At 45.2% G+C, this 27138-nt stretch overlaps 1 protein-coding gene across 3 annotated transcripts; it reads left to right on the top strand.

The window, feature by feature from the left end:
• The first annotated feature begins 1596 nt into the window (after positions 1-1596).
• On the top strand, positions 1597-25994 carry srrm1 (serine/arginine repetitive matrix 1). Of its 3 annotated transcripts, none has more exons than XM_080784438.1 (17): positions 1597-1729; positions 3319-3408; positions 4047-4169; positions 7201-7371; positions 11208-11302; positions 11402-11680; positions 13096-13284; positions 13748-13867; positions 15179-15405; positions 18376-18459; positions 18711-18797; positions 19924-20065; positions 20469-20558; positions 20965-21531; positions 22925-23093; positions 24229-24402; positions 25012-25994. In XM_080784438.1, the coding sequence occupies exons 1-17, from the start codon at positions 1709-1711 to the stop codon at positions 25021-25023; spliced, it is 2640 nt and encodes an 879-aa protein (XP_080640564.1). In that variant the 5' UTR covers positions 1597-1708; the 3' UTR covers positions 25024-25994. The 3 variants fall into 3 exon arrangements, with proteins under 3 accessions (XP_080640564.1, XP_080640563.1, XP_080640565.1); XM_080784437.1 differs by having other exon boundaries at positions 25005-25994; XM_080784439.1 differs by lacking the exons at positions 1597-1729; positions 3319-3408 and adding an exon at positions 4457-4580 and having other exon boundaries at positions 4050-4169; positions 25005-25994.
• The last annotated feature ends 1144 nt before the right edge of the window (positions 25995-27138 follow it).

Raw genomic sequence — 27138 nt, 5'->3', positions numbered from 1 at the left:
TGTTGTGTTTTTACCATTTATATTGGTAAAGGCACAAACATCACGTGAAGCCTGTAGAAAGTCCAAGCTTATCCCCAGAAATTCACAGCACCCCCCAACCATTTAAGGTGGTTGCACACTGGACGCGTTTTCTCGGAAAACCGATGGAGAAACGCAGCTAAAAATCCGACATATGGCCAATATAAATCCATCTTGTGCCCCTCACTTCACGCAAGTGTGATTTTTGAGGGGCACTATAGGCCCTCCTATGCCCAGCTTTCCGGGTTTGTGTGAACACAATCATTGAATATGTGAAGAAAGTGAGGACTCACCCAAATTGTGATTGGCCAGAATGAGATGATGTATGATGATGTATGGTGAGCACCACTCACTTCACACAGGTGTGATTTTTCTTCTTTTTTTTGTCTGGCTTTTGAAACGATATGGCAGCCAAGTCTATGGACTTTTAATGTTTGTTTACAGAAGTTAAACAAACATTGATGCAGAATTGCAGTGGCGTATCTATACAATAAGGCGTGTCCAAATCCTCTTCTGCGGATTGACCGTTGCGCATAGAGCATTGATTGATTGATTGATTGAAATATTTATTAACAGTTTGCAGAATTACAGTACATTTCAAGCACAAACTCAATAGCCCATCGACAATGTAAGGAGAAATTAGATCAAATGTCCACAACACAAAACATTAAATGCCATTGACAATGAAGGAAAAGTTGACGTCATCTTGTCAACCACGCGTCTCATATTTGCCGTCACCCCCTGAACCCACCTCACCCCCTGCCCACTTTGACAGGTTGGAATGGCTTATATAGTTGACGACAGAGTAATGATCTTGCAATGGGTCTGGTCCACAAGATTCGTTACGCCACCAAAATACCATGTGCAATCCAGATTCGGTACAAACAAGGAACTAAATTCCTTTCGCTCCTGCTATGCCACCAAAATGTGAAACACCCTACCAACAGTCATTAAGACATGTGAATCCCTTGACTCCTTCAAAACCGCTCTCAAAGGGCACTATACGGATGGCTGCAATTCGAAACTGGCCCCCATAACATCTGAATCCCCCACCCACCACTTTTCCCCCTCACTGTATATGTTTTTTTCCCTTTTTACCTCCTATGATGATTTCCTGTTTTTGGCTATAAGTGTATAGCCTATTTGTACATCTGTATATGTTATGATGAATTGAACATGGTGGACCCTATTGTAAACAAGTGTAATGCTTTATGGTGTCGTCCACAGTTAACAGTTTTGTATTGAGTTGTTGAAAATGTACTGTAAATCTCCAATCTGTTAATAAATACATCAATCAATCAATCAATCAATCAATCAATCAATCAATCAATCAATGCTTGTAGATGTATTTTCTTATTTCTTCATAGCTTTTATTTATTATTATTATAATTATTATTATTTTAACAATTGTCTTTGTCCCTGGCACGAAATATTAGTATCAAACGGCAATTTAATAGCTTGTTCTAACCTAACGGTTTCTAACGGTCTACTCTGGCGAGACCCAGAGCCCTCTCTCTCTCGCGTGACCACGCCATACCCACGCGAGAGATCACTACCCTATGGTGTGTCACTCTTCCATCCATGTTTAGCCGGAGCCTCCGCCGCCTCGAGTCGAGACTGAAACCTCCACCCCACACACGTACTGTCTGTCTGTCTTCAACATCATCTGTAATATCCTTCTTCTACCACAATGGACGCGGGATTCTTCCGCGTAAGCAAAGCACCTTTTACAAAACCAATTACACGATTTGTTGTCGTTACCCAGTGCATTTTGAATCGTGTTGGTTTTGTGTAAAACTTAGCTGCAGCAGCAGCAGTGTGTAGCCGGTTGGTTTAATACGCGACGCCATTGATTCAAAGTGTAATCTGTCTGTAATAAACACCTCGGGGGTGGGGGGGGGGGGGCTGATCCTGTTCCACTTCATTAGTTAGTTAATTGGTTAAGACTGTGTTATTACATACATGGACAATGTGAGCTAACGTTTGGATAATCTCGGTTATTTTGTGGCGTTTGATCATTGAATTGGGGATGATGGAAGTGCCGTTATAATAAAGACACCAGGAAGTAGACCGGGGTCCGTTTTAGCTAACTTAGCATTGAGCTAACTCGTAGCATTGAGCTAATAAACATGGCGGCCGTGTGCTTGGTTACCCACTTATTCAATTCTTAAATGTTTCAAAACAAATGGTATAGAGATCTACAACCTCGATACGACGCGCTTGTCGATTGAATACGCGTTTGAAGCGCTGTGAAAGAGTTCGCCATGATGGGACAAAGTGGCTAAAAAGGCTCACGCACACTTCGTCCTGGGCTGGCTAGCATGGCAAAGTACATGTTTATTTTACAGACCGACTAGGCCACCACGCGAGGCTGTCTGTCGCTTGCCGACATACAAGAGAGCACCTTTTGGCAAGGGAAAGCGACAGTAGGCTACAGTACACCCCACTATGTAATGTGAATGAATGGCTCGAGACTAATGAATTAAGGCCTGGGTGGTTCTTCACGCGCAACAAATGCACGCACGAGACACTCACGAGTAAAACAAAAAGTCAAACTTTGAAACCACCGAAAATGTGTCATCAATCATGCCCGCATGTTTGTTGTATTATTTTAATTATCTGAAAAGTTTGAGACATCCTGGTTACGCCAGTCAGTTCTCATACATTTTCATATCAAGGACTCCCAACTTGATTGTATTATTAGGCTGCAGGGCCAGCCACAGACCCCCATGAGATTTAGTTGTGTATTTTTCATTTTACAACTGTCTCTATATGGTGTGTGTAGAGAGAGAGTGTCGCCCTGACTGCCCTGTGATCAGAAAAGTCATTCTCAACAGTGGAGGGGGTGACTGGGGTCATCCCTATGTTCCCCAGGTTCCATGTTCCCTTACTTTACCTTAGTTTTAGGGTTATTGTAAGCGGGGAACAAAAGAGTGTGGAACATGTGTACGCTCCCCCTTAGTGCAGATATTTCTCAGGGCAGCTCACCTCCTGGGAATGGGAGCGATTGGTTTACTATCAGGTCTTTATATCAAGTCTCGGTTTTCTGGCCTATTACATATTCCAGAACTTGTAAGTGTAAGATATCAATAGTTAACAAGAGCCGATAATGAGCTAAACTTAAAGAATTAATCTGGTTTTGAGCCCTGATATTGTATTAGGCCTGGGAAATCCTCCTGTAGCTGACTATCCTGTGATTGCACTCATTGGCTATAATATAAAGTGTACTCCAAGTGTAAGTGTACTGTACTAATTGTATGCCAAAGTAATGTCTGTTATATTTGTCGGTTTAATTTAAAGGGTACCAGTGCGGAGCAAGACAACCGCTTCAGCAACAAACATAAGAAGTTACTGAAGCAGCTGAAATTTGCAGAATGTCTGGACAAGAAGGTACAGTTCTGCCACTATGTTAACCACTAGGCAAATGCATCTAGTTGTGATCTGATTATGCTGTCTATCAAATGCTTCCAAGTCAATTGTGTAGATGTCGTGTTCTGTAAAAAATAAAAATCTAATTGGTAAATCTAGTTTGTAAGATTTCTCTCGTCTGTGATGCATTTCTAATGTAATGGGTCCTCGAAACCAGGGTGTTTTTTTGTTATGGGTCCTATTGACATTGGGAGTCATATTTTGTCATTTTTACAAATTGCAGCATTTAACTCTCATTTACTCTAGTATGGTATGGTTATAAAATGGATATATTCATGTATGAAATATACCGTATCTTAAAGAAATAAACACAATTCTAAATCTGACAATTGCAGAGTTATGCCAACAGTGCAAACTTAAAGTAAATCAAATGGCACCAAATGACAGTACAGTGCAGAGTACAGTAGAGCGTCCCCCAGAAAGGTCCACGGATGGGTCCATCATCAATAATCTGCGTTTTGGGATAGCAAAATACATTAGCATTAGCATCACTAAGATGCATTCAACCGTATCTATTAGAATGTCAACATTTTGACAACCTAGTATGTTTGAAGTTGTGTAATCTGTGAGTGAACCCTTGCTGTTGTTGCTCCGTCCAGGTGGACATGACCAAAGTGAACCTGGAGGTCATCAAACCATGGATCACTAAGCGAGTGACGGAGATCCTTGGGTTCGAGGACGATGTCGTCATAGAGTTCGTATTTAACCAGCTGGAGGAGAAGGTAATGTCCTTGACGAAATAACTTGTTTTGTTTTTCCACAAAACAAAAAGTATTACTGCAGGCTATATTGCCTAAAGACTAAGAGGGACATGAAAGGCTGTTAAAAAATAAATGACACGTTAGTTAAAAAGTCAGATTACCGGTACTAAATTAAATGGGGGGTGTGGGGTGAAAACAGCAATATAAGCCTAAAGCGCATTCATAATGACATTTGTTGTTGCTGTGATGTGACAAAGTGCCTCCTGTGCAGCAATCTTCTAATGATGATGTGATTTATGATTTAAAAGGCCTGAACCAATATGGATGTTATACCTTGCATCAGAAGTATAGCACCAACACCTAATTAGCTCTCTCCTGAGCCCAAAGTCACTGAGCCCAACTCTCCCTTCATGATGCAGTGTGTGGTCTGAGGTGAGTTACGTGGAGGGATTTAATAACAATCATGACAGCTATAGACATTTGAAACAATGCCGTATCATTTTTTTCTTAACAGCAATTTGCAATGCAACTTTACTTCTCAATCCCCCTCAGCCCTAACTGGAATTGCAGGGGAAACAGAAAAGCAGTCTTGTCGTCTAGCATGATGGTATAATGTTAAGATTAATGCATAATGCTACTTGACACGTCAGTGGCAGTTGTACTTTGGATTTGTTTTTTTTTAGACAAAAGCCAGCCTTTTAACAAAGCTTTCACGTTAAGCCTCCATTATACTGTGCATTGATGTTCTGTATGCCATCAGTGAGGACTGCAGTACAGTGTTGATTTTGACAGCAGATTTTAGTTTTAGTCATAGTCTCTTGAATAGTTTTCATTTAGTTTTAGTCACCTGGAATGTTGTAGTTAGTCTAGTTTTAGTCTACTAAATCTACGGTTGATTTAGTCGACTAAAATGTATTTTGCCGGGCCTTGATCCCGTCCTAATGGCTGATGCTTATGCTTGCTGAAAATAGCCGATCTACAAGCTCGTAACGTGTCGCAGCACGGCGCGGTGTGAGCTTGTGCATCTGCTATTTTCAGCATGCAAGCAAGTGTAAAATGACTTCTACTGGATCTCTTGTCCACTATAGTCCCTCCCTAACATTCTAGTCTAGTTAGTTTCTATTTAGTGGAAAAAAGGTAGTCGACGAACATTTTTTGTCATAGTTTTTAGTCGGGCGAAATCAACACTGCTGCAGTATGCATGCGTCATGTTGTACAGTCCTCGTCATAGAGATCTACTGTAGTCGGATGAACCCGTGCATTTAGAGCATCCTATTGCAATGTTTGATTCCCCACTTTAACCACATAAACCCTATGTTTAACCCATTCTGACCGGGAACCCATTTTGGTGTTGGCATCATGTTATGCTTTAGCTATTGAAAAATAGCAGATCTACAAGCTCATAGCGCGCCACCGAGTGGCGCGCTACGAGCTTGTAGGTCTGCTATTTTTTGAAAAATCGAAGAACGACTGACATTTTTTAGAATCTGATCTCAGGTCAGAATGGGTTAATCAGACCAGTGTGTGTCCAGTGGAAACCTCGTATGAATCTGATCTCAGGTCAGAATGGGTTAATTGACTTGGGTCCCCAGGGCGTCCACACACACGGTTCCTTCGCAGAAGGAACAAGCTCACAGTGACATTGCGCCCCGTCGTGCTGTGAGCGTGTAGGTCTGCTATTCTTGCCAGACGTTAACCCCAAGAACATAAATGCGAGGGGTTCATGTGGTTAAAGTCTCACTATAACTTGACGTTTCACACGACACGGCAAGGAATAATATGCCATTATCCATGCTATATATTAGGATAATTGAAAACTATAAATGGGAGAATTGCTCAGAACCTTCTTGTTTTATGATCCAATCCATGGTATATTTGTTAGGAAATCTTGGTGTGTGTGTATACTGTATAACTTGTGATCTGATTTTCATTCAGCTAGAGGCGATGAAGGTCCAAGTATACTTAAGATTCTGCTTACTATATTTTGATTCAATGTTTTGGGTAACGGGGAGGGAGTTAACGGCTATCGTTTAAAGGGCAACTGTAGCATATTTGGTAAAACGTATATAACTGGTATCTCAGAATCATTCTTGTGACAGTTTTGTTGAAACATAAATCCCCGTTTCTTTGTTCTGTGCACTCATTATTGCTTGTTCGTCTCTTGCAATTTAGATAAATGATATAACATTAAGCTCAAGGTGGTTGAGTCTCAAGCAGTAGGGAGGCGGAAGCAAGCCAAGGGAGCTCCCTGCCCGCTGGTCCCCGCGCGCTGATCTCACTGAGAAGACCCCCGGGGACTGTACTTGGCAGTGTTGGGTTTTAACGCACTCTGTACTGTGGCTCTATATATGTGCTTGTGTCCTGAGGAGTATAGACTCACTGTGGTGGAGACTTGAGAGCAAGTTGACAGAAACTCCCAAGGAGTTATAAAGCCTGATTTGTATTTTTTCTTTTTAAATATAGGTGTGTATATATATATACGTCGTCATACGACCGTCACTCGCCGAAAACACGCTTGCGGATGGCTGTTTTCGGGCAAGTGACAGTGTCGTATGACGGGGTATATATTTAGTATACATTAGCGGGGGTGTGGGGTACAATTTGTATAGAAGAACGAGGGGGGGGGGGGGGGGGTTTATCACTTTAATTGTATGGCAGCTATTACATGGGGAGGCACAACAGCAGTATTGCATGCAAGTGGGATTATTTTAATTTGATAAAAGACATGTCTATCCTCCAGCTAACTCGCATTCTCAGTTTCAGGAGAGTGCGTATAGGATTTTTTTACAGAACACCCTCGCTTGATATGTTTATGATTCGGTCCTTAATTTGGGCCCAGAGGATTTTTGAATATCATAGTCATTCTTTGTATGGTTAATATTATACAGCTAAGAAGGGAAGTTAAGTGGGGGTCTTTGGGGGTAGGCAGTCCACTTAATGGGATGCTGCCCCCCTCGCCTGCTTTTCCATTCCACGTTTCAATGGCCATATGTTTCTTTTTTTTCTCCTCCTTTTCCCCCTTCGTGTGTGTGTGTGTGTGTGTGTGTTGCAGCATCCGGACAGCAAGATGATGCAGATCAACCTCACGGGATTCCTGAATGGGAAGAACGCCCGGGAGTTCATGAGGGACCTGTGGCCCCTACTGCTCAGTGCCCAAGACAACATCGCCGGCATCCCCTCTGCTTTCCTGGAGCAGAAGAAAGAAGAGATCAAGCAGAGACAGGTGAGGAAAAACCGTGAGCTTCAACACCGGCCCGCACCCGGTGGTGCTCTACACCACCAGTGTTTCCCCAACCTTTTTTTGTCCCAGGGCACACTTTTCATAGCCTAAAAAATCTCGGGGCACACCTAGATATATATACACGCACTTTCTGAGAAAACCATGCATTTGTTCATGGTGCCGGGCGACCGCCGCTGTGACGCCATGTCGAGCCAGCAAAGTGCTGCCGCTCTGCGGTGAGACGAAGCAGCGGAAATCCAGATGTGCGCTGTTTGGTCTCGAATATCTATCAGGCAATCTTTATTTATATGGCACATTTCGTACAGCAAGTGCAACCTGATGTGCTTCACAGAATGCAAATGGGGAAAACATTAAAAAAAACATGGAGAAAAAAAATGAATTTTAATTATTCTATTTAATTTAACAATAGCCGCCAAAAGAAAACAACGGAGTAATGATCAGACCTAGGTAAAGGCAATGCTAAATAGGGGTGTCGTGAGAATTCTTTTAAAACCGACAATTATAAATGTACGGTATGACAACGGCGAACGTTATCATGAAACATGAAGGACCTGCAGGCGGCACCTGGCCACTCTCTTGTGTCGTCTCACTCTCACGTCTGCCGTTACTTCTCCGGCATGCAGTGGCGTTCAGCTGTAGCTCCACCCTCTGGCGATTTGTAAGCCCATCACTGCCGCTTTTGCATCACAGTGTGGGCTTGTAGGTCTGCTTAACCCATTCTGACCGGGCACCCATTTTGGTGTTGGCATCATGTTATGCTTTAGCTATTGAAAAATAGCAGATCTACAAGCTCATATCGCGCCACCGAGTGGCGCGATACGAGCTTGTAGGTCTGCTATTTTTGAAAAATTCGAAGAACGACTGACATTTTTAGAATCTGATCTCAGGTCAGAATGGGTTAATCAGACCAGTGTGTGTCCAGTGGAAACCTCGTATGAATCTGATCTCAGGTCAGAATGGGTTAAAAGACCACAGCAAAAAAGCCAGGCTGGAACTATGGATGTCTGTAACGTTTAATTTTCCAAGCCGGGTAGCCGATGGCATTATCCGGTTAATGAATGGTTGTTGATTATGTTTTATATTTTTTTAATAGGCTACCCCAAATGTAATATGCATGTATTGTATAGGCTGCATAATTAAAGTTGGCAGACGAATGGTATACATTTATCTATGCTCCTTTTTAAAAGACAAACAAAAAAGCAACATTTAACAATATAAATAAATTGTTGTCGGCTTAATCATCAATAAACAACGCATCGCATCTGCATGCATGCATCTGCGCGTCTACAGTACAGAGGTCCGCCGGTTCTAGTCCAAAACATAAATAAGTCCAGTCCAGATCTGAGCAGCCTATACCTATAAAGCCACTGGACGCATGGGCTAAGCCTTTTTTTATTATTAAGGAAGATCAGCATGCATGTCACCGTGTTCCGTTTGTTGACTTTTCGCTGACGAGAAAACTCTCAAACATCGATAGCACATGGCTAACTCGATAATGGATTTAATAATGCCAAGTAGGTCTCTGCATTGATACGGTCGACATGTTGTGTTAATCTCGTCTCGCTGTCACTCGCTTAAGCTTTTGACTACCGCAAAGCTACCGTTGTAGCCAACTAGCTATCGAAGTACAACGGAGAACTTTGGGACATTGAGGGGGCAGAAAACGGCGCCCGAGCGCTGTTCATGCAGCCTGGAGTGTGACAAGCTGGGCGGCGCAAATAACAGCCATTTTAGGCATGTGTGCAACATGCCAACTGTTTTAAAGTATTGTACAGTGACAACTACAGTCTCTGTAATGTTTATGTTGTACTATTACTAAAGAACGATCTAAAATAAAGGGATTCAAGATCAGAACACGCATTTATTATTATGCAAATTAACCGTAAAGCTGATAAGCATACTCGGATATTTCTTAAAGGTCGGCTAACCGGCTAGCCGGTTACCCCCTGACATCCCTAGCTGGAACGCACGCGTTTTTTGTTTAGTACGTGCCAGGAGAGTAGGTGATATGACTGTCCCCATGTAAACAAAGCCACACATTAGCATTTCTATGGCCGAGGGTCGTTAGACTGGTGGGGATGGGCAACGACAACCGCAGGCAGCCCAGTGTCTATCTATCGGGGGAGGGTTACTTTTCTTCCTGGAAATAAAAAAACGTCTGGGTTTCCGAGGCTACTTTTGTTCCAATCAAACGTAGGGGTGCAACGGTTTTCAACCGAAAACCGAACCGTTCGGTTCCACATACACGGTTCAATGCGCTCTAATGAACCGCGCTATTTCGGTTTGCATTAATTCATTTATTACAGCTGCGAAGAATGTATTTCTCGGTCACACACTGGCCTACTTAGAAGTCTAGCACTCTATCGGTCACACACCGTCCTACTAAGAAGTCTAGCACTCTTTCGGTCACAGAAGTGTAGCACTCTGTCGGCCCACCCCCTACACACACACACACACACACACACAGAGAGAGACGGCATGATGAGGAGAATCCAGCACTCGTCTTTAAACGTCGTTCTTGGAATAATTATTGATCGTCATACACAGAGACACACACAGCGGAGTAACCTCGCGCCAACAGGCTTCTAAGCACGGTCGTTGTAAGTTTGTTCAGATCTGATTCTGCATCTGCACTCGCTGTTTGAGTGCTAATTAAGAGGGAGAGTGAGAGCATAAACAACCCGCAGCAGGACATTCATTCCGTCAGAAAAGTACCAACAAAATACTCCCATGTCCAATCCACGACTGTAGATAGAAGCCCTTCTTCTAATAATATAAGCATAATATCCTTAAATCCTCATGTAGACTTATTGTAAACTTTTGTAGGCTATTTTTCTGAGACACGACGCATTCACTGTGAATGACTCCCCTCCCAGGAGGCACTCTCCTCTCCTCTTTCCTGCATGTGCTTAATGCCCCGTGTGAGCGCATAGGTGCATTTATTTCCCCTTGAAAATAATGATAAGGCACATTAAAATAGCAATATAAGGTATTTTTCCCCCTTTAGGCAGAAATGCCTAATAAAATAATATATGCTAAAAAAAGAGAAGAAAAGAAAATGCTATAAATAAACTTTTTTGAGTGGTGCAAGCCACTGCCTGGCTGGCTGGCTGGGTATGAGCATGAAAACAGCGTGGTTGTTTTTCACCACCTGTGCACAACCTAACACACACGCACATTATTAACTGTATATATGATGATTTCGTGTGTGCCAGTACAGTGACACTAGTACAGTACAGTACAGTAGAGGGTACAGTAGGGCGCGTTCCTGGGGATCACTTCACAAGGGGGTATTTTTTTTTACTGTACCGAAACCGAACCGAAACCGTGGCCCCCATACCGAGGTTCGAACCGAACCGTGGTCTAACTGAACCGTTGCACCCCTAATCAAACGGCACACCTGGCCATTTCAAACGGCACACTAAAGTGCCGCGGCACACAGGTTTGGGGAATCACTGGACTAGACGACGTCCAAATGAAAGTGACATGGGCGTTTCAAATGTTTTGTACACACCCAGCGTCATTTAGCAGCAAAGCTCAGCAGTAGAAATCACTGACTGCTGCTGTGGGTGTGGATTCAACTTAAAGGGGAGTTGTGTTTACCCGAATCCTATCATTCTAGTATTGTGAATATCTGATAAAAAAACCTAAACTAATTTGAATGTATTTAACCAAGAGACAAGAGACTTATTGAGATGACACTTGACCTGCCAAGATAGGCATTAGTGTCTCCCAGACAACATGCGGCATCAAATACAATTGTCATCATCACAGAATAAATTAATCCATGAACTACTGCTGTGTCTTATCTTTGGCAGATTGAACAGGAGAAACTTGCTTCTCTGAAGAAGATCGATGTAAAGAAGGACGAAAGCAGAGAGAGGGCTCAGTCCAAGAGCCCCAGGAGATATATGTATGTAACGTGTATCGTGCAAACACCATAGTTCTATATCATTCACCACACACACAAACCCGATAATTCCATGTCATTTTGCGTCTTTTCCTTGCCTAGACGTAAGTCGCGGACGCCGTCGCCACGCCGGCGGTCGCCCGCGAAGCGAGACCGGAAGCACAGTCCCTCGCGCTCCCCGCCGCGACCCAAACCCAGTCCAAGTCCCCGGTCCAGTTCACCCCCGCCTGCGTTGATGCAGCTCCCCCCAAAGCCAGACGAGCCGCTGCCACAGGCTCAACCTCTGCCTCTGCCAGAGCCCGAACCTCAGCCCCAGCCTGAGCCTGACACGTCGGAGAGCATCGTGCCTGAGCCTGTCATCCAAGAAGCCTCCTCCACCAGGTTGGCACTATATCTCTCTCTGGCATTCTTGACCACTCTTCAACCCTAGTGTCCATATATATTCTGGTCCAAAACATTTGGAGAAAGTAGCAGATCTTATCATCTATAAGCTCAGAACAACATGGGTAATGTGAGTAGGGATGCTGCCGAAAATTTAAATATTTCTAATCCATTTGGCTCCCAAGTTAATTTTAATATTTCATAATTTAGTTTACATATTTCTTCCCTGTGGTCTGCACTCTGCACAGTGATGTGGTGGTGAAGGTGTTTTATAAATGTTCCCTGTGGAGGTGGTGAAGGTGTTTTATAAATGTTACCTGTGGAGGTGGTGAAGGTGTTTTATAAATGTTCTCTGTGGAGGTGGTGAAGGTGTTTTATGAATGTTCCCTGTGGAGGTGGTGAAGGTGTTTTATAAATGTTCCCTGTGGAGGTGGTGAAGGTGTTTTATAAATGTTCCCTGTGGAGGTGGTGAAGGTGTTTTATGAATGTTCCCTGTGGAGGTGGTGAAGGTGTTTTATAAATGTTCTCTGTGGAGGTGGTGAAGGTGTTTTATGAATGTTCCCTGTGGAGGTGGTGAAGGTGTTTTATAAATGTTACCTGTGGAGGTGGTGAAGGTGTTTTATAAATGTTACCTGTGGAGGTGGTGAAGGTGTTTTATAAATGTTACCTGTGGAGGTGGTGAAGGTGTTTTATAAATGTTCCCTGTGGAGGTGGTGAAGGTGTTTTATGAATGTTCCCTGTGGAGGTGGTGAAGGTGTTTTATAAATGTTCTCTGTGGAGGTGGTGAAGGTGTTTTATGAATGTTCCCTGTGGAGGTGGTGAAGGTGTTTTATAAATGTTCTCTGTGGAGGTGGTGAAGGTGTTTTATGAATGTTCCCTGTGGAGGTGGTGAAGGTGTTTTATAAATGTTACCTGTGGAGGTGGTGAAGGTGTTTTATAAATGTTACCTGTGGAGGTGGTGAAGGTGTTTTATAAATGTTACCTGTGGAGGTGGTGAAGGTGTTTTATGAATGTTCCCTGTGGAGGTGGTGAAGGTGTTTTATAAATGTTCCCTGTGGAGGTGGTGAAGGTGTTTTATAAATGTTCTCTGTGGAGGTGGTGAAGGTGTTTTATAAATGTTCCCTGTGGAGGTGGTGAAGGTGTTTTATGAATGTTCCCTGTGGAGGTGGTGAAGGTGTTTTATGAATGTTCCCTGTGGAGGTGGTGAAGGTGTTTTATGAATGTTCCCTGTGGAGGTGGTGAAGGTGTTTTATGAATGTTCCCTGTGGAGGTGGTGAAGGTGTTTTATGAATGTTCCCTGTGGAGGTGGTGAAGGTGTTTTATGAATGTTCCCTGTGGAGGTGGTGAAGGTGTTTTATAAATGTTCCCTGTGGAGGTGGTGAAGGTGTTTTATAAATGTTCCCTGTGGTGTGCAGTGACGTGGTCGTGGAGGTGGTGAAGGCAGACTCTGTGACGGAGGCGAAGGAGCCGTCGGTGGAAAAGCCCGTCAAGAAGGAGGAGCCGAGACCCAAGTCCCGCGAGAAGGACGGCAAGCGGGATCGGCCCCGCCATCGCTCCCGCTCACGATCCCACTCCCGCACCCGCAGAAGACGCTCTCGGTCCAGGTAGGGAATGGCCTTTCCTGCGATAAACCTCTCACGGATTACTGTGTGTGTGTTTTTGTGTAGAGTCGGACTTGAACACTTGATCTCTCTGCACTTTATTTTTATTCACTATGTTGTTTTTGCACTGCCTTGTCCTGTTTGCACTTGAATGTTGAATGTTGAAACTGCACTCTGCTGCCCACCAAAGCAAATTCCTAACATGTTTACATGTAATGGCAAATAAAGTCTTCTGATTCTGATTCTGATATAATGGCAATTATGCAGCCAATATATCCAGATGTTTTATTTTGGACTGGGCATAGGTGAAACTTTTCCCAATTTAGTTGTTACTTGAAAAGAGCTTAGGTGGACAAATTATTTGTATTTGCTTTCTTATGACTTAAAATGTAGACGCAGAAACTTAAAGATCTGCAATTTCAGTCAAAATATCTATCTATGTTCCTCTCTCTCTCCCCACATCCAGATCGTACTCCCCACGCAGACGACCGAGCCCCCGGAGGAGGATGTCCCCTCGCCGTAGGAGCCCCCCGAGGCGCGGCCCTCCGGGCTCTAGACACAGACACAGACGCTCCCCTGTTCGCAGGTCAGTGTGTTCACGGTTCACACAGCCCTCCTCTGTAAATGAAACGTCTACTGATGACATAAACGTGGACACGTCATCAGTGTGCTCCCGGCGCATCAACTATGCGCAGCTGTGCGACATGAGACTAATTACTTAGAGCGACAGAGAGAGAGGAGCGTGTGTGTGTGTACATGTGTGCGTGTGTATGTCAATTTTACAAAGGTGCAGACGATCAGAAATCAGCAGCGAGTGAGCAATGTTTGCGCTACTCAGACCCAGACTTTTGTTTCTTCCCTGGAAATAAAAACGTCCGGGTTTCCGAGGCTAGTGTCCCAAGTGGCACGCTACAGCCCCCACTGTCTCTTGGGCCGCTGAAGCCCAAACCACACCAATGGGTGGCCATATGCAACTCCCTGCGACCAAATGTGGTTTAGAAACGGTCAGTGGTGGAAGATGGCTGATGAGATGTTGGTGGCGACACTGGGAGGCTGCAGGCGCTGTGGCTCCTCCTCCTTCCTCTGAGCAGAAGTGCAGAATCCGACATTTTTAGAATCTGATCTCAGGTCAAAATGGGTTAAACAACCACCATTCTTCTGTGCGTCAGAATCTGGTCTCGGGTCAGAATGGGTTAACCCATTCCTGGTCGGGAACCCCTTTTGGTGTTTTACCCCTTCAGGACGGGAACCTCTTGTTATGTACAGTCTCATCGGCAGCATGACATTTTTGTCATTTTAGAGTTGAATTAATATTTGAAGCTTTTTAGAATCTGAATAGCCTAAATGGGCTAAGCTCATGCGTGAGTCTGTTAGTCACGTCATATCCAGTGTTGCATCTCGTATTTAGCGAATTTTACTTTTTAAGAGCCTGCCCAGGGACTACAGATGAAATGTAGCTTTGGCTAACTCTGGCCCCATTTACATTGATGTGAAAACTGACATGTTGATTAATGAGCGTTGTCCCTGTCAAATAAATAAATGATTTGTCTGACTCAGTAGCGCCTCAGAGTTAACCCATTCTGGTGTTTTAAGCGTTACGTTAAACTTTAGCTATTGAAAAATAGCAGATCTACAAGTTCATAGCGCGCCACCGAGTGGCGCGCTATGACTTGTAGGTCTGCTATTTTTAAGAAAATCGTTAAAATGTGCCTAAAATCTTTTTTTTAGAAAATTGTCATGATTGAGGCCTGAATGGGTTAAAGTCTTTGGTCATGCAAAATTACATGACGACGGTTGATGTAAATGTACGATGCTCTTCAGACGGAACCCGTGGGACCTTTAAAAAAAAAAAAAAAAAAAAAAACTAAAACGATGCTCTTTTTTTTGTGACCTCCAGGAGGCGCTCTCGCTCTGCCTCGTCCTCGGGCAGCAGCTCCTCCCCCTCTCGTTCGCCCAAGAAGGCCGTGAAGAGGACGACGTCGTCGGCGCCGCCGCCCAGGAAACCGGCGGCGGCGCGCCGCGCCGACACGTCGCTCAGCCCACTGGGGAAGGCCCGGCGTTCGGCCAGCCCGCCCCGGAACGCCAGGAAGGCCAGAGGGTCCGCCTCCCCGTCCAGGTCGTCTGGTACGTAACGTCACCCGTTCAGCCCATTTCTGGGCCTGGCGTAGAAATAAAAAGAAAATGTTTTCTAAAATACCTCATGTTTCTATATCGGTATAGTGCTCAATATTTCATGTCAAGGACCCCCAGAATTATATGTAATTGGCCGCTGACCCCCCCCCCCCCCCCCCCATCTGAAAAATATGTACCTTCGGAAGCAAAGATTCCCTCTGAGAGAATATATTTTCAAAGATTTGCGCCACATTTTCACAATGTTTCAAAAAACTATGAGCTTGTAGATCTGCTATTTTTCAATAGCTAAAGTACGACATAATGCTATAAACGCCACAAGGGGTTCCCGTCTAGAGTGGGTTAATCCTGACAGTTTTCTGAAATACCTATGTTTCTATATCGGGGGGGTGCTCAATATTTCATGTCAAGGACCCCAAAAAAATATATGTAATCGGCCCCCCCCCCCCATCTGAAAATATGTTATTCCATGAACCCCTCAAAAGCAAAGATTTGAGTTAAAAACGTTCACTCTGAAAGAATATGCATTCAAAGATTTGTGCCGCATTTTCACAATGGCAGACCCGAGTGCCGCGCTATGAGCTTGTAGATCTGCTTTATTACAAACGCTAAAGCATAACATAATGCTTAGCTGCTTAAATAAATAAAAAGGTTCACATGAGTGTGTATGTGTGTATATATATATATATATATATATATATATATATATATATATATATATACCCGTATTGTCCCGAATCACACATACACACACTATTCAAAAATAGTAGATATACAAGTTCATCTTATTTTTTTTTTAATTGCAGTTATGCTGAGAAGATTCTAGCTCTGTTCAATAGGTTTAGTACAAGCAAGAGCCTTGATGTCGTGTCCTCAACTCTGCGACCCGGCAATTAGGACATTCATTATCTCGGTTCCCTTGATATTTTAATTGCCAGGCAGAAAATGTGCAGACCTTTTCTAGAACCTAGAAAAGGTCCGTTCCGCCCCCCCCAAACAATTATAGCGCGTGGCACTACAATCTAAAAGTAGACCATCGATCAAAACGAGCAAGAATCCGTGACCTTGAAATCGAGTCAAGTTGCCACCAAGAGCTTGAAAGTCAGCTGCTGTTTTTATGTGAAGCGTGGCCGTTGCAATTGTGCGAATGAAGAGTCACTACATGGCAGAATGGTACTTTCCCTAACTGTTTATAACATCAACAGTGACGGTCAAAAATCGAATCGTGACATTAAAATTCAAATTGAATTGTGGATTTGGAGAATCGTGATCCCTAAATAATAATCACAATGAAGCACACATTCAAACAGTGGTTCCCCCAACCAGGGAAACTCCCCCCTTTCACGTGTAAAGGAGCAACTTGGACACTCTGGCATGAAGGAAGCATGAGTTGCTCTCCCCTTGTCCCCCATATATGGGGACTAGGTTGGTGGAGGGTGTGTAGAGCCCAGAATCACATTAGATCATTGACACAGGGGTGAAAAATGGGTTACAAAATCGTGGGATAAAAATTATATATATAAAAAAAAACAGTGGTTCCCAAAGTGTTGTCCGGGGACCCGCAGGGGTACTTGAGGGAGTTCCAGGGGGTACCCAGCTAAATGATCATTTGGAACCAAATGGACCCTTATGGGTCTGTAACTCAGAGAGTGTACGAATTTGTACGCTCTCAGAGTTAAATTGGCATTGATTTTACAATATAAATTGGGGCTCCCAGAGATGGAAATGCTATTAAATGGGGATCCGTAGACTAATGCATGTCAACTTGAAATTAAACGGGTTGAAAATCACTGAAAATGGGGGTCCCTGGCATATCTTTTCAAATGGGGGGTCCGCGGGCTAATGAGTGTCAATTTGGGGGTCCTCGACATGAAAAAGTGTGGGAAATAGTGCATTAAAAGACAACCAATAGAGCTCATCCCCAGGTTCACGGAGGTCATTTCTCTATGGATAATAACATGGGGTCAGCTTAAAATTGTGGTCCAAAAACAAACAAGCTGTCTCTGCGTTATTGTCAGGGAGGCGTCTCTGTATCGTTTGCGACAGTCAGTCACTCATGATAATCTGTTTCTAGAGAAAATGTAACTAATAGCGTTTTCTCTCAGTCCGTTGATTCTTCATATCCACATGAGTGTAAAGGCCCGGGATGACATTTCTTTCAAACACAGTTCTTATATGAGGCGATCTAAAATCCCCCTATGTCCCGGGATTACAATGCATATAAAAAGCAAATGAACCCATGGATTTGCGCCCTCTATTGTTTAACCCATTCTGACCTGAGATCAGATTCTAAAAATGTCAGTTGTTGTTCGATTTTTCAAAAATAGCAGACCTACAAGCTCGTAGCGCGCCACTCGGTGGCGCGCTATGAGCTTGTAGATCTGCTGTTTTTCAATAGCTGAAGCATAACATGATGCTATCACCAAAATGGGTTCCCGTTCAGAATGGGTTAATGAGTACAAAAACACCAGACCTGTTTAGTGGTACACTGCTCAATAACTGATTTGTTCTGTGAATGAATTGGGCTATGTAGAAAGGTATTGTGACATCCCAGAACATGAAGACATGGAATGCCTACCTCCCAGATCCTTATAGCCTAGTCTTGACCACACCAAACCAAACTCTAAACCCCGTTTTTGACTCTAAAAGGTCTAAACCTGAATAAAATGGATGCATACATGGATAAATTAAACCACACCAACAGTTTGATTGGTATTCTTCTGTATCTACATTTAAAGGGATCTAGCGCTACACACGGATGCATAGATGGATACATACCGGTAGATGGATAGTACGCACGGACATTGCTGGTTGTAGGAGTGGTTGCACCACTCAAAAACGGTGACATAATTCGTTGGCAAGGAATGTGTTATTGTGGCGGTCGGTACATGCTTTCGATATTGCATATAGGGAAAACACTGAAACACATTCTTATTTTCAAGGTTGCACTGACTTGTTTTTCAGGCTCCATGCAAAAACCAAGAGGGAGGAATGATTCTCCACCTGTCGCAGCAAAACCCCGACTGACATCGGATGGGTCTGAGTCAGGTGAGCATCAGTCAGTCAGGCTGTGTGTGTGTGTGTGTGTGTGTGTGTGCTTCAAAAACACTTGATCATGGATTCCATAGAAGACCTGCCATGCCGACTCCTATGGCTTCCGTATGACTGAAATCGGTCACGGAGCATGCTATGCTATGCGCCGAAAACTATCGAAACGATCTCAATTGTGATCGCGTACTGCATTTCCATGTGGTTTCCCCCCGGGGCACTGACCAGAGATCTGTGCTTTGCATTTGCAGAGGACGATAAAAACGACAAAGGGGCAACGGCAGATTCTGTGCAGCAGCGACGCAGCTATCGCAAACAGAACCGGCAGACATCTTCAGGTTGGAAGCATTTTGATCATTGTGCTCTATTCTAAAAAAAAAAGTATTTTTTCTCTTTTTCTTTTCTTTCTTTCTTTCTTTCCCATATCTTTCCTCTGCCCCCATGCATCACTGACTCCCATCTCTCGTCCTTAATACCATTTGTGCACTTGTGTAATGTTGTGTGTGTCCCCCCCCTCGCTCTGTTATGTGTTTCTATTGTGTTGTGTGTGTGTGTGTGTGGGGGGGCTGCAGCAGGGGGCGAGAGCCCGAGCCAAATGTTCCTTGTGGACAATAAAGTTTACCGTGACCTTGACCTCCCTCTTGAGTCTTAGTTGTCCGTCACAGTTGTCATCCTCAACCCATTCTTCTCCCTGACATTTTGACACCGTGATGTTTTTCTTTGCTCTCTAAAGCCCTGACCACACCAGACGGTCGCCTGCACGCTCCTTGCAACATGCGACTACTTGAAACTATAGGGATGTCCCGAGACACCTTTTGTTTGTAGCTATCTAGCGATATATATCTCGTGTTGTGTTCTATAGCAGACTCCTCACTCAATATGTGCACTTGCACTTTGGGCAACTCCAAAGCAAACTCCACGACGTGCCCCCAACGTTTTATTTACCTGCCATAGTGTCAACTGTGGCGGATCGGTGGTTAAGACATATATTCGCCGATGTGACGGATGAGGGTCGATACCGATACCGATACAGTATCGGGGACATCTCTACTTTGCAACCATTGCAGTGGTGTGGTTTGGGCCTTAACCCATTCTGAACGGGAGCCCATTTTGGTGTTGGCATCATGTTATGCTTTAGCTATTGAAAAGTAGCAGATCTACAAGCTCATAGCGCGCCACCGAGTGGCGCGCTACGAGCTTGTAGGTCTGCTATTGTTGAAAAATCGAAGAACGACTGACATTTTTTTAGAATCTGATCTCGGGTCAGAATGGGTTCATCAGAACCAGTGTGTGTCCAGTGGAAACCTCGTATGAATCTGATCTCAGGTCAGAATGGGTTAAGTCAGTGGTTCTCAACCTGTGGTCCTGGGGTCCCTGAGGGGGGGGTTCCAGCCAGGTGTGGTCCCCAACTGAATGAGAGTCGGTAACCAAACGGACCCCTTACTGGATCTTGTATCGTTACAGATACGGGCTCTTCCTCCTCGTCGGAGGACGAGGCGCCGAAGAGGCCGGCGGGAGCGCCGGGCGCCGCCAGGAACGGCGAAGTTCGAAGGAGGCGGAGCCACACACCCTCACCGCGGAGGCGACACCGAGACGCCTCGCCACGGTCAGACACACACACACACACACACACACACACACACACACACACACACACACACACACACACACACACACACACACACACACACACACACACAGCATGTCACTAACCCACTCTCTTAACACTTTTGACAGAGACAGAGCAGTGCCCATCTGGTCAAAACCACGGCGAGTTCCCTAAGATTAGGAGATACGAGCCTTTCTTTTAGAGCCCGCGAGCAAGTTGGCGAACGTCCGTGTGCATGCGCGAGTGATTTGATTAGAAAGGACGCTTATACACGTCCAAGGCCCAATTGGTGTTATTAAGACCGCTGGGCAGACCGAACAGCGGCCCAAGACAATGGCATGTAAAGATGTGTTGTGTGTTTGTGTGCCGTCTAATAATCTCTCTCTCTCTCTCTCTGCAGGAAGAGACGCTCTCCCTCTCCCGGAGCCCGGCGCCGTCGCTCCACCTCCCCCCCACGCCGCCGTAGATCGCCCTCTCCAGCTAGACGCAGGTACAGGCCACGCCCCTTCGCCTTAAACCTCTTTTGTTGCCATCTTGCGATGTTCAGGTTTTATAGTCTATAGTTTGTCAACTTTCTTTTGGCCGGCCGGCCTTGATGGTGTCGTAAATGCCTGAATCCATACACTTTTTGGTTTGCATGTTGAAAATGAGAAGATCTACAAGCTCTACAACACGCCGCGATACCTTCTCTTTTAGTTCCACTGGATCTGCTTCTCCACTAGTCCCCCCCTCCCTAACATGTTTTTTAATTTGTTGATGACGTCTATATATTTAGTCGTCATAGCTTCGTATTTTAGTCTTTGTGTTTAGTCTTCGTCAATTTTCATCATAGTTTTGTCGATGAAACGACGCTGGCTGTCCGTCCATGTCCTCATGTCCTCCTGTCCTCCCCCCAGGTCTCCGTCCCCGCCTGCCCGCAGACGCTCTCCGTCCCCCCGGCGCTATTCTCCCCCCATCCAGCGCCGCTACAGCCCCTCCCCTCTGCCTCCGCCCAAGAGGAAGCTGTCCAGCTCGCCCACCAAGCAGCAGCGCGGCGGCGGCGGCGGCTCTCCTCCGCAGGCCAAGCGCCGCCCCTCCCGCTCCCCCAACAACAAGCGCCGGAGTTCTCCCCCTCCTCCTCCTCCGAAGAGACGCACGCCTCCCTCGTCGGCCTCTCCTCCCCCCAGGCACAGGGGGAGGAGCCCCATGTTGCCTTCCAGCCGGCCCGGCAGGGAGGCGCGCTCCCCCCCGGCGGCGGCCGCCAACCGCCCCCTCTCCCCGTCGCCCGCCGTCCGCGGCCGCGGCAGCAGCAACAACAACGCCGCCCCGCGGGGCTCCTCCGCCAGCCCCGCCGGGCGCTTTGAGAACAGCGGCTCGTCTCCTCCGTCATCCAACCAGAGGAGGCAGCAGTCGTCTCCTTCCCACCACGGGAGCAGCAGACCCATCCGCAGGGTCTCCCGGACTCCTGAGCCACGCAAGCAGAGGTAGGTGGTGGTGGTAGGGGGTTTACACTGGGCTTCTAAAAGGAATGACTTATTATTATTATTTTTTATTTTTTTAATCATTATTTTAACTCGACTTCCCTGCCGGAAAATGAACAGCGGGGGAAATGAACAGCAAGCTAAATCGCCTAAAAATAATCTGGCTACTATCAGACGCATTCATACTATTGTATCCGCGAGGTATAGCGACGATTTAGTAATGAGCTGCTAACATAGACATTCTGTTGAAACCTTAGAGTATATATGAATAGAGAAGACGCCCAAGTTCTCCTCCCATCCACTTGCATCAAGTTGCTCAAAAGCGCATGAGGCGATTTCACTCCTCCTTCCGTGTAGGAACAGAGTGCATTCTGGGATGGATTTGCCTCAAACACATGAACGTGCTGCCGTTGACTATCATTGTGCCGTTTGTGCGCGTTCACGTATGAAACATTCGTTCACGTGTCATGGCCTCAAACACATGAACGTGCGCAATGATAGTCAACGGACCAGTGCTGGCTCGAGCTGCAATGACAAATTCGGCCACTATGTCCATTTCGCCTCAGGGTTTCCTCCGGGTGCCTTCTCTATTCATATATACTCTAAGGTTGAAACCCCTCAATCTGAGCCTCAATCCAAGAAAAAGATAAATCACACCTGTGTGAACCGAGTGGTGCAACTCCCCTTTCCCCCTGCCTCTCTCTCTCTCTCTGTAATTAGCACTAGGCAACAGTGCGACACTATCTCTCTCTCTCTCTGTTTCTGGCACAACAGCGCCCCTACTGGTACTCGTAGTCACACACATAGCCACATAGTCACGGACGTTGCTGTTCCTTGGAGTGGTTGCACCACTCAAAAAGTGTTCTAAGATCGCACTTGTGACACAACGGATGGCCGGGGGAATCAATGAATTGACGGACCACAGCGGAACCGAGCATTCATTAAGAAAAATCACACCCGTGTGAACTGAGTGGTGCAGCTCCCCCCCCCCCCACCTCTCTCTCTCTCTCTCTCTCTCTCTCTCTCTCTCTCTCATTAGCAGGCAACATTGCAGCACTGTCTCTCTCTCTCTGTTTCTGGCGCCCCCTACTGGTACCCTATAGTCATATACTCGTGCCCATGGCCACATAGATGAACATGCCACATACATACATATAGGTGTACACACGGACATTGCTGGTTGCAGGAGTGTTTGCACCACTCAAAAAAAAAACGCGTTCCTGGCGCTCTGGGCTTTCAATGAAAAACCATGTAAAACACGTGTACTTTGCGGTGAATGAGTTCATCAACGGCCTCATTCTGGTTTCGTCAAAGCTGTTGAATATTATTATTTCTTTATTTAAAAAAAAAAAAAAGTTTCATCTTTTTTAAATGAACTCTTCCTTCTGTTCCCCAGAGTGTCTCCGAGCCCCCAGCCTATGAGGAGAGCCCTGTCCAGGTCCGTTTCCCCTCCGCCTCCGGCAGCACAGAAGCGCCCTGCCTCTGCCTCCTCGCCTGCTCGCTCAGCCAGCGGGTCTCCTCCCCCGGCCAAGAAGGCCAGCAGTGGCTCCAGGAGCCCAAGCAAGGTGGGGTCCGCTATCGGAATACACATGTTGCTTTAACCCATTCTGACCTGAGATCAGATTCTAAAAAAATGTCTGACGGTTTTCTGAAAAAGCTTGTTTCCATGTCGGTGGTTCTTCGATTTTTCTAAAATAGCAGACCTACAAGCTCGTAGCGCGCGCCACTCGGTGGCACACTACGAGCTTGTAGATCTGCTATTTTTCAATGGCTAAAGCACGACATGATGCCAACACCGAAATGCGTTCCTGCCCAAAATGGGTTAAGTTGTTCTACGTATGTCATGTTTGGAATGTACTCCACCCACTTTCACTTTGTGCCGATCCTTACCCAAAACGACGCAGTATGACCGTCTCCTCCGGATGTCTGGATCAGAAGGGATATTTATCCCATGTTTTTAGCCAAGTTCCATTTCAAAAGGAGCTTAGAATGGTGAACCTTTTGACACTCCAAATGCACTTATTTGTCAAAAAATGATCTACTTCTCTGCGTCTCTGGATTGGATTTGTTGCGCTACAGGTTGGCTCTGGAAAACACAAAACAGCTGAGAAATGCTTCAAATACTGGAGGGGGGGGGGGCATTTACAACACATTAGGCATTGTATGACGGGACAACCAGTTAGCCTAATAATGCATCGTGTGAAACGTCTCCGCTCCCTCCATTGGCTCCCGGTCGCTGCCCGCACAGAGTACAAAACTCTGATGCTGGCATTCAAAGCAACCAGAGGTATACGGCACCGCCATGTCTTGCAAGTCTGATCGCACGCTGCAAACCCTCCCGAGCGCTCGGATCAGCCGACGCAGGGAAGCTGGAAGTACCTTCGCTAAAAAAAACGACAGCGCTCCACACGTCCCAAACTCTTCTCTCTTCTGGCTCCAAAACACTGGAATGCACTTCCCATTGCAGTCAGAACTACAAGATTCACTCCCAAACATCCGCCACGGTCTTAAAACGCACCTCTTCAGACGCCATCTTAGCCCTTAGCACTTGCCGTAGTACTTTTTTTAATGTAACTTAAATAGCAATTTATGTAGACATGGCACTCTATAGTATAGTTGTCCTTGGATAGATATTCCACTGTTGGGTTCTTAAGCTTACGTAGGATTCTAAAGCCTAAATTGTAAAATCTGCCATTACAGAACTCGGATGCTGAGGCCGGAGGGAAGAAGAAGAAGAAGAAGAAGGAAAAGAAACACAAGAAAGAGAAGAAACACAAGAAACACAAGAAGCATAAGAAGGAGAAGGCTGGCAGCGTGGGGGCCGGAGACGCCCCGGAGAACCAGGGGGTGAACGAGGACGCGGGGTCGAAAAAGGTGATGGCAATTCCATCGAATTCAAGTCAAATCACACATACTCTTCATTACACGTCCGACACACACCACAGTTCTACAGATTAGTTTTTAAATCTCTGCTTACGGAGACGCCTGGTGACATCTATTATATTATATATATTTGGGGCGGTCCTTCATATTGGGACTGTGATAATGATAGGTTTCCAAAGCATGGGGCCTGGGGTTTGTTTGCGGCCATTCTCAGCCTCTTAACGGCCACGTTGAATTTAGATCATGACACCAGATGTCATCAATCGCCTGGCTAGGTTGAGAGGCTAGCTTGAAAGGGGTATTATTCCAACATGGTGGACTTTATATCGCCCATATTTATTTTCAAAGTTCCCTTGTCACATTCCCATGCCATTTTGTTTGGAAAATGTATCCAGTGAGAAACAGCAGGCACACATTAGAAGTTGACAAGTATGAGGTGACTTTGGTAGCATTACAAAGACTAACTTCTGCTTGGGGGAAGTATTTTTTCTAGTCCGTAAGATGCACCATTCCTAAAAAAACACAGCTTTCCATTTGCGCATGCCACCGGCTGCAAACGAATTACGTCTAATTAAAGCCCCCCTTTCCTTAAGGAATCAGACAGTGAAGTAGACGACCGCCTCGATGACTTGGAGAAACACCTACGGGAGAAGGCACTGCGCTCCATGAGGAAGGCACAGCTGTCGCCGTCGCAGATGTCATGAAAACCGAGGGGGGGGGGGGGAGGGGAGGGGAGGGACACCCCTCTACCCTTCACTCACTCCCGTTCCACAATCTTCCTTTTCTCTCGTTTTAAGTTTGTCGTCAACATGGTTCAGCTTTAGAATGTACAAAGTGTTGGTTCCTTGTTCTTTTTATTTCTTTGTAAGGGTTTGGTACTTCATTCTGACGGGTGGGTTTTATCAAGAGCTTTTCTTTTTTTTTTTGCCCAATGTGTAATATTACACTGTATTGTGTAAACTGTAAAGAAGCTTGTGTTGTCCCTGCATATATTAGATAATTTGAGGAAGGGGAAACAGTTTAAAACGTCAAAGATTTTGTGTTCGGGGGGGAGGGGGGGGGGGCAAGGACTTCACATCTTTAACACGAGTCGCAGTAGATTTCATGGGAGATTGATAGCATGTACAGTGATTGTCTGATGTGCATGAACCACGGTCCTAACTGGAGACGTAGGCAGGAGCTTAACATACAGTGGCATCCTGTTACCGTTGCATTTTATCAGTGGATACAGTTCCCTTTTCTGTATGTGCCGTTAAAATTAAAACGGTAACGGGATGTCTTCTTGACCCATATTGTATTGTAATAGAGGTGTTTTTTGGCGCTGTTTAACCTTGCTGTTATTCCTGGCTGTGTGAAGCAGTCTTTTTTTTTTTTTTTTGACTAAAATGATTTGACCTAATCCTCCCTGAGAACACTTTTCTTTTCTTTTTTCTTTCTCCAAATGGGTTGATATGCAATTTTACGTCGAGGAAGAAAAACGCTGTTGTATTAAGCCAATCGTTTCTGTCGGAGTGCTATTTGAATTGTATTTAATACTCCTGGCTCTTGTCATCCTTTCAAGATTAAAAGATTTTTTTATAGGATCTAGGATTTTTTTCCTTCATAATTAGCGGTGTTTATGTGTTTAGTGTTGGCACATGTAAAGCTCAGGAGAACAGGTGAATATCTTAAATTCCTCTAGGTGAGCTGTAGATATGGTAGCAATGAGATCATCTGGGTCCCTGTCATGACTCACTGTTGTCACATAACTTAAGTGACCTGTGCAGGTTAATTCTTAACCAGTGAAATAAAACTTCCTTTTTTTTGCTAGGGGCCCTGTGGCATGCAGTGGTCTTAAAGTGGACCCCCAGGGGTCCCCAGCAAAACATGTTAATGCATCACAATGGTTTTAACCACATTATCCATTTATGTTGTTATTCAAAGGAATCACACCCGTGTGAAGTGAGGGGTGCTCTTATGGGAATTTTTGTCATGACGTAACATGGCCATTTGCTCAGACACTGACGTCAAATTGTCAATGGGAATTTAATGTTTGTGTAGAACCAAGTTTACCCTAATGGCTAGTTATAGGAGGGGCTAGCTCCCCTCAAAAATAGATCTGGCTTTTTTCTGAGGGGCGCTATAGAGGGTATGCGCGTGACATCATCAAACCCGGAAGTTATGCAGGAACGCCTACTGAGTGGCAAAAAACTACTTTCTGGCCTTGACGGCCCATAATGGAAGTCTGATTGCATTAAACGTTTGCATTAATGTTAAACTGACTTTGCCTGTTTTGCCACTATGTGCCATTCACTTGACGCATGCGCATACCCTCTATATTCAGCTTTTAGTGAATATAGGAAACTATGGTACAAACTTTAAATTCCTTTTGACAATGAATGGAGAATTTTACGTTTGTCTTTTACAACGTGATGATGTACGATGGTAAGAGCACCTCACTTCACACGGGTGTGATTTAGTTTTTTCCTGATCCCTGTGACCAAATCTATCCATATCGGGGTGCTTGGCACAAAACGTACGTTTGAGAAGAACCACTGCCCTGTGGAACCTTCAAGAACCTGGGTCAGGGGTTCCTCTGGTGGGGTTGGGTCAGGGGGTTCCCAATGACCCAACTTTGAGAACCTGAACTATTCATATAAAGCCATGTTCTCTTCCAGTTCCAGCATAGCCTTCATCTGTACAGCTTCAGGTTTCATCTAACCTTGTGTCACCAAGCTTTTCCACCTC

The sequence above is a fragment of the Protomyctophum bolini genome (assembly GCF_963924005.1).
Source record: "Protomyctophum bolini genome assembly, chromosome: 15".
In the NCBI taxonomy this organism is placed as follows: Eukaryota; Metazoa; Chordata; class Actinopteri; order Myctophiformes; family Myctophidae; genus Protomyctophum; species Protomyctophum bolini.
This window is presented reverse-complemented; position numbering and strand designations above follow the sequence as displayed.

Bases quoted from the DNA above. Each gene is read 5' to 3' on its own strand.
- srrm1 (XM_080784437.1), top strand. From the start codon at position 1,709: ATGGACGCGGGATTCTTCCGC. The intron at 18,798-19,923 runs GTTGGAAGCATT...GTATCGTTACAG, and splicing joins GAACCGGCAGACATCTTCAG to ATACGGGCTCTTCCTCCTCG. The intron at 24,403-25,004 runs GTGATGGCAATT...CCTTTCCTTAAG, and splicing joins AGGACGCGGGGTCGAAAAAG to GAATCAGACAGTGAAGTAGA.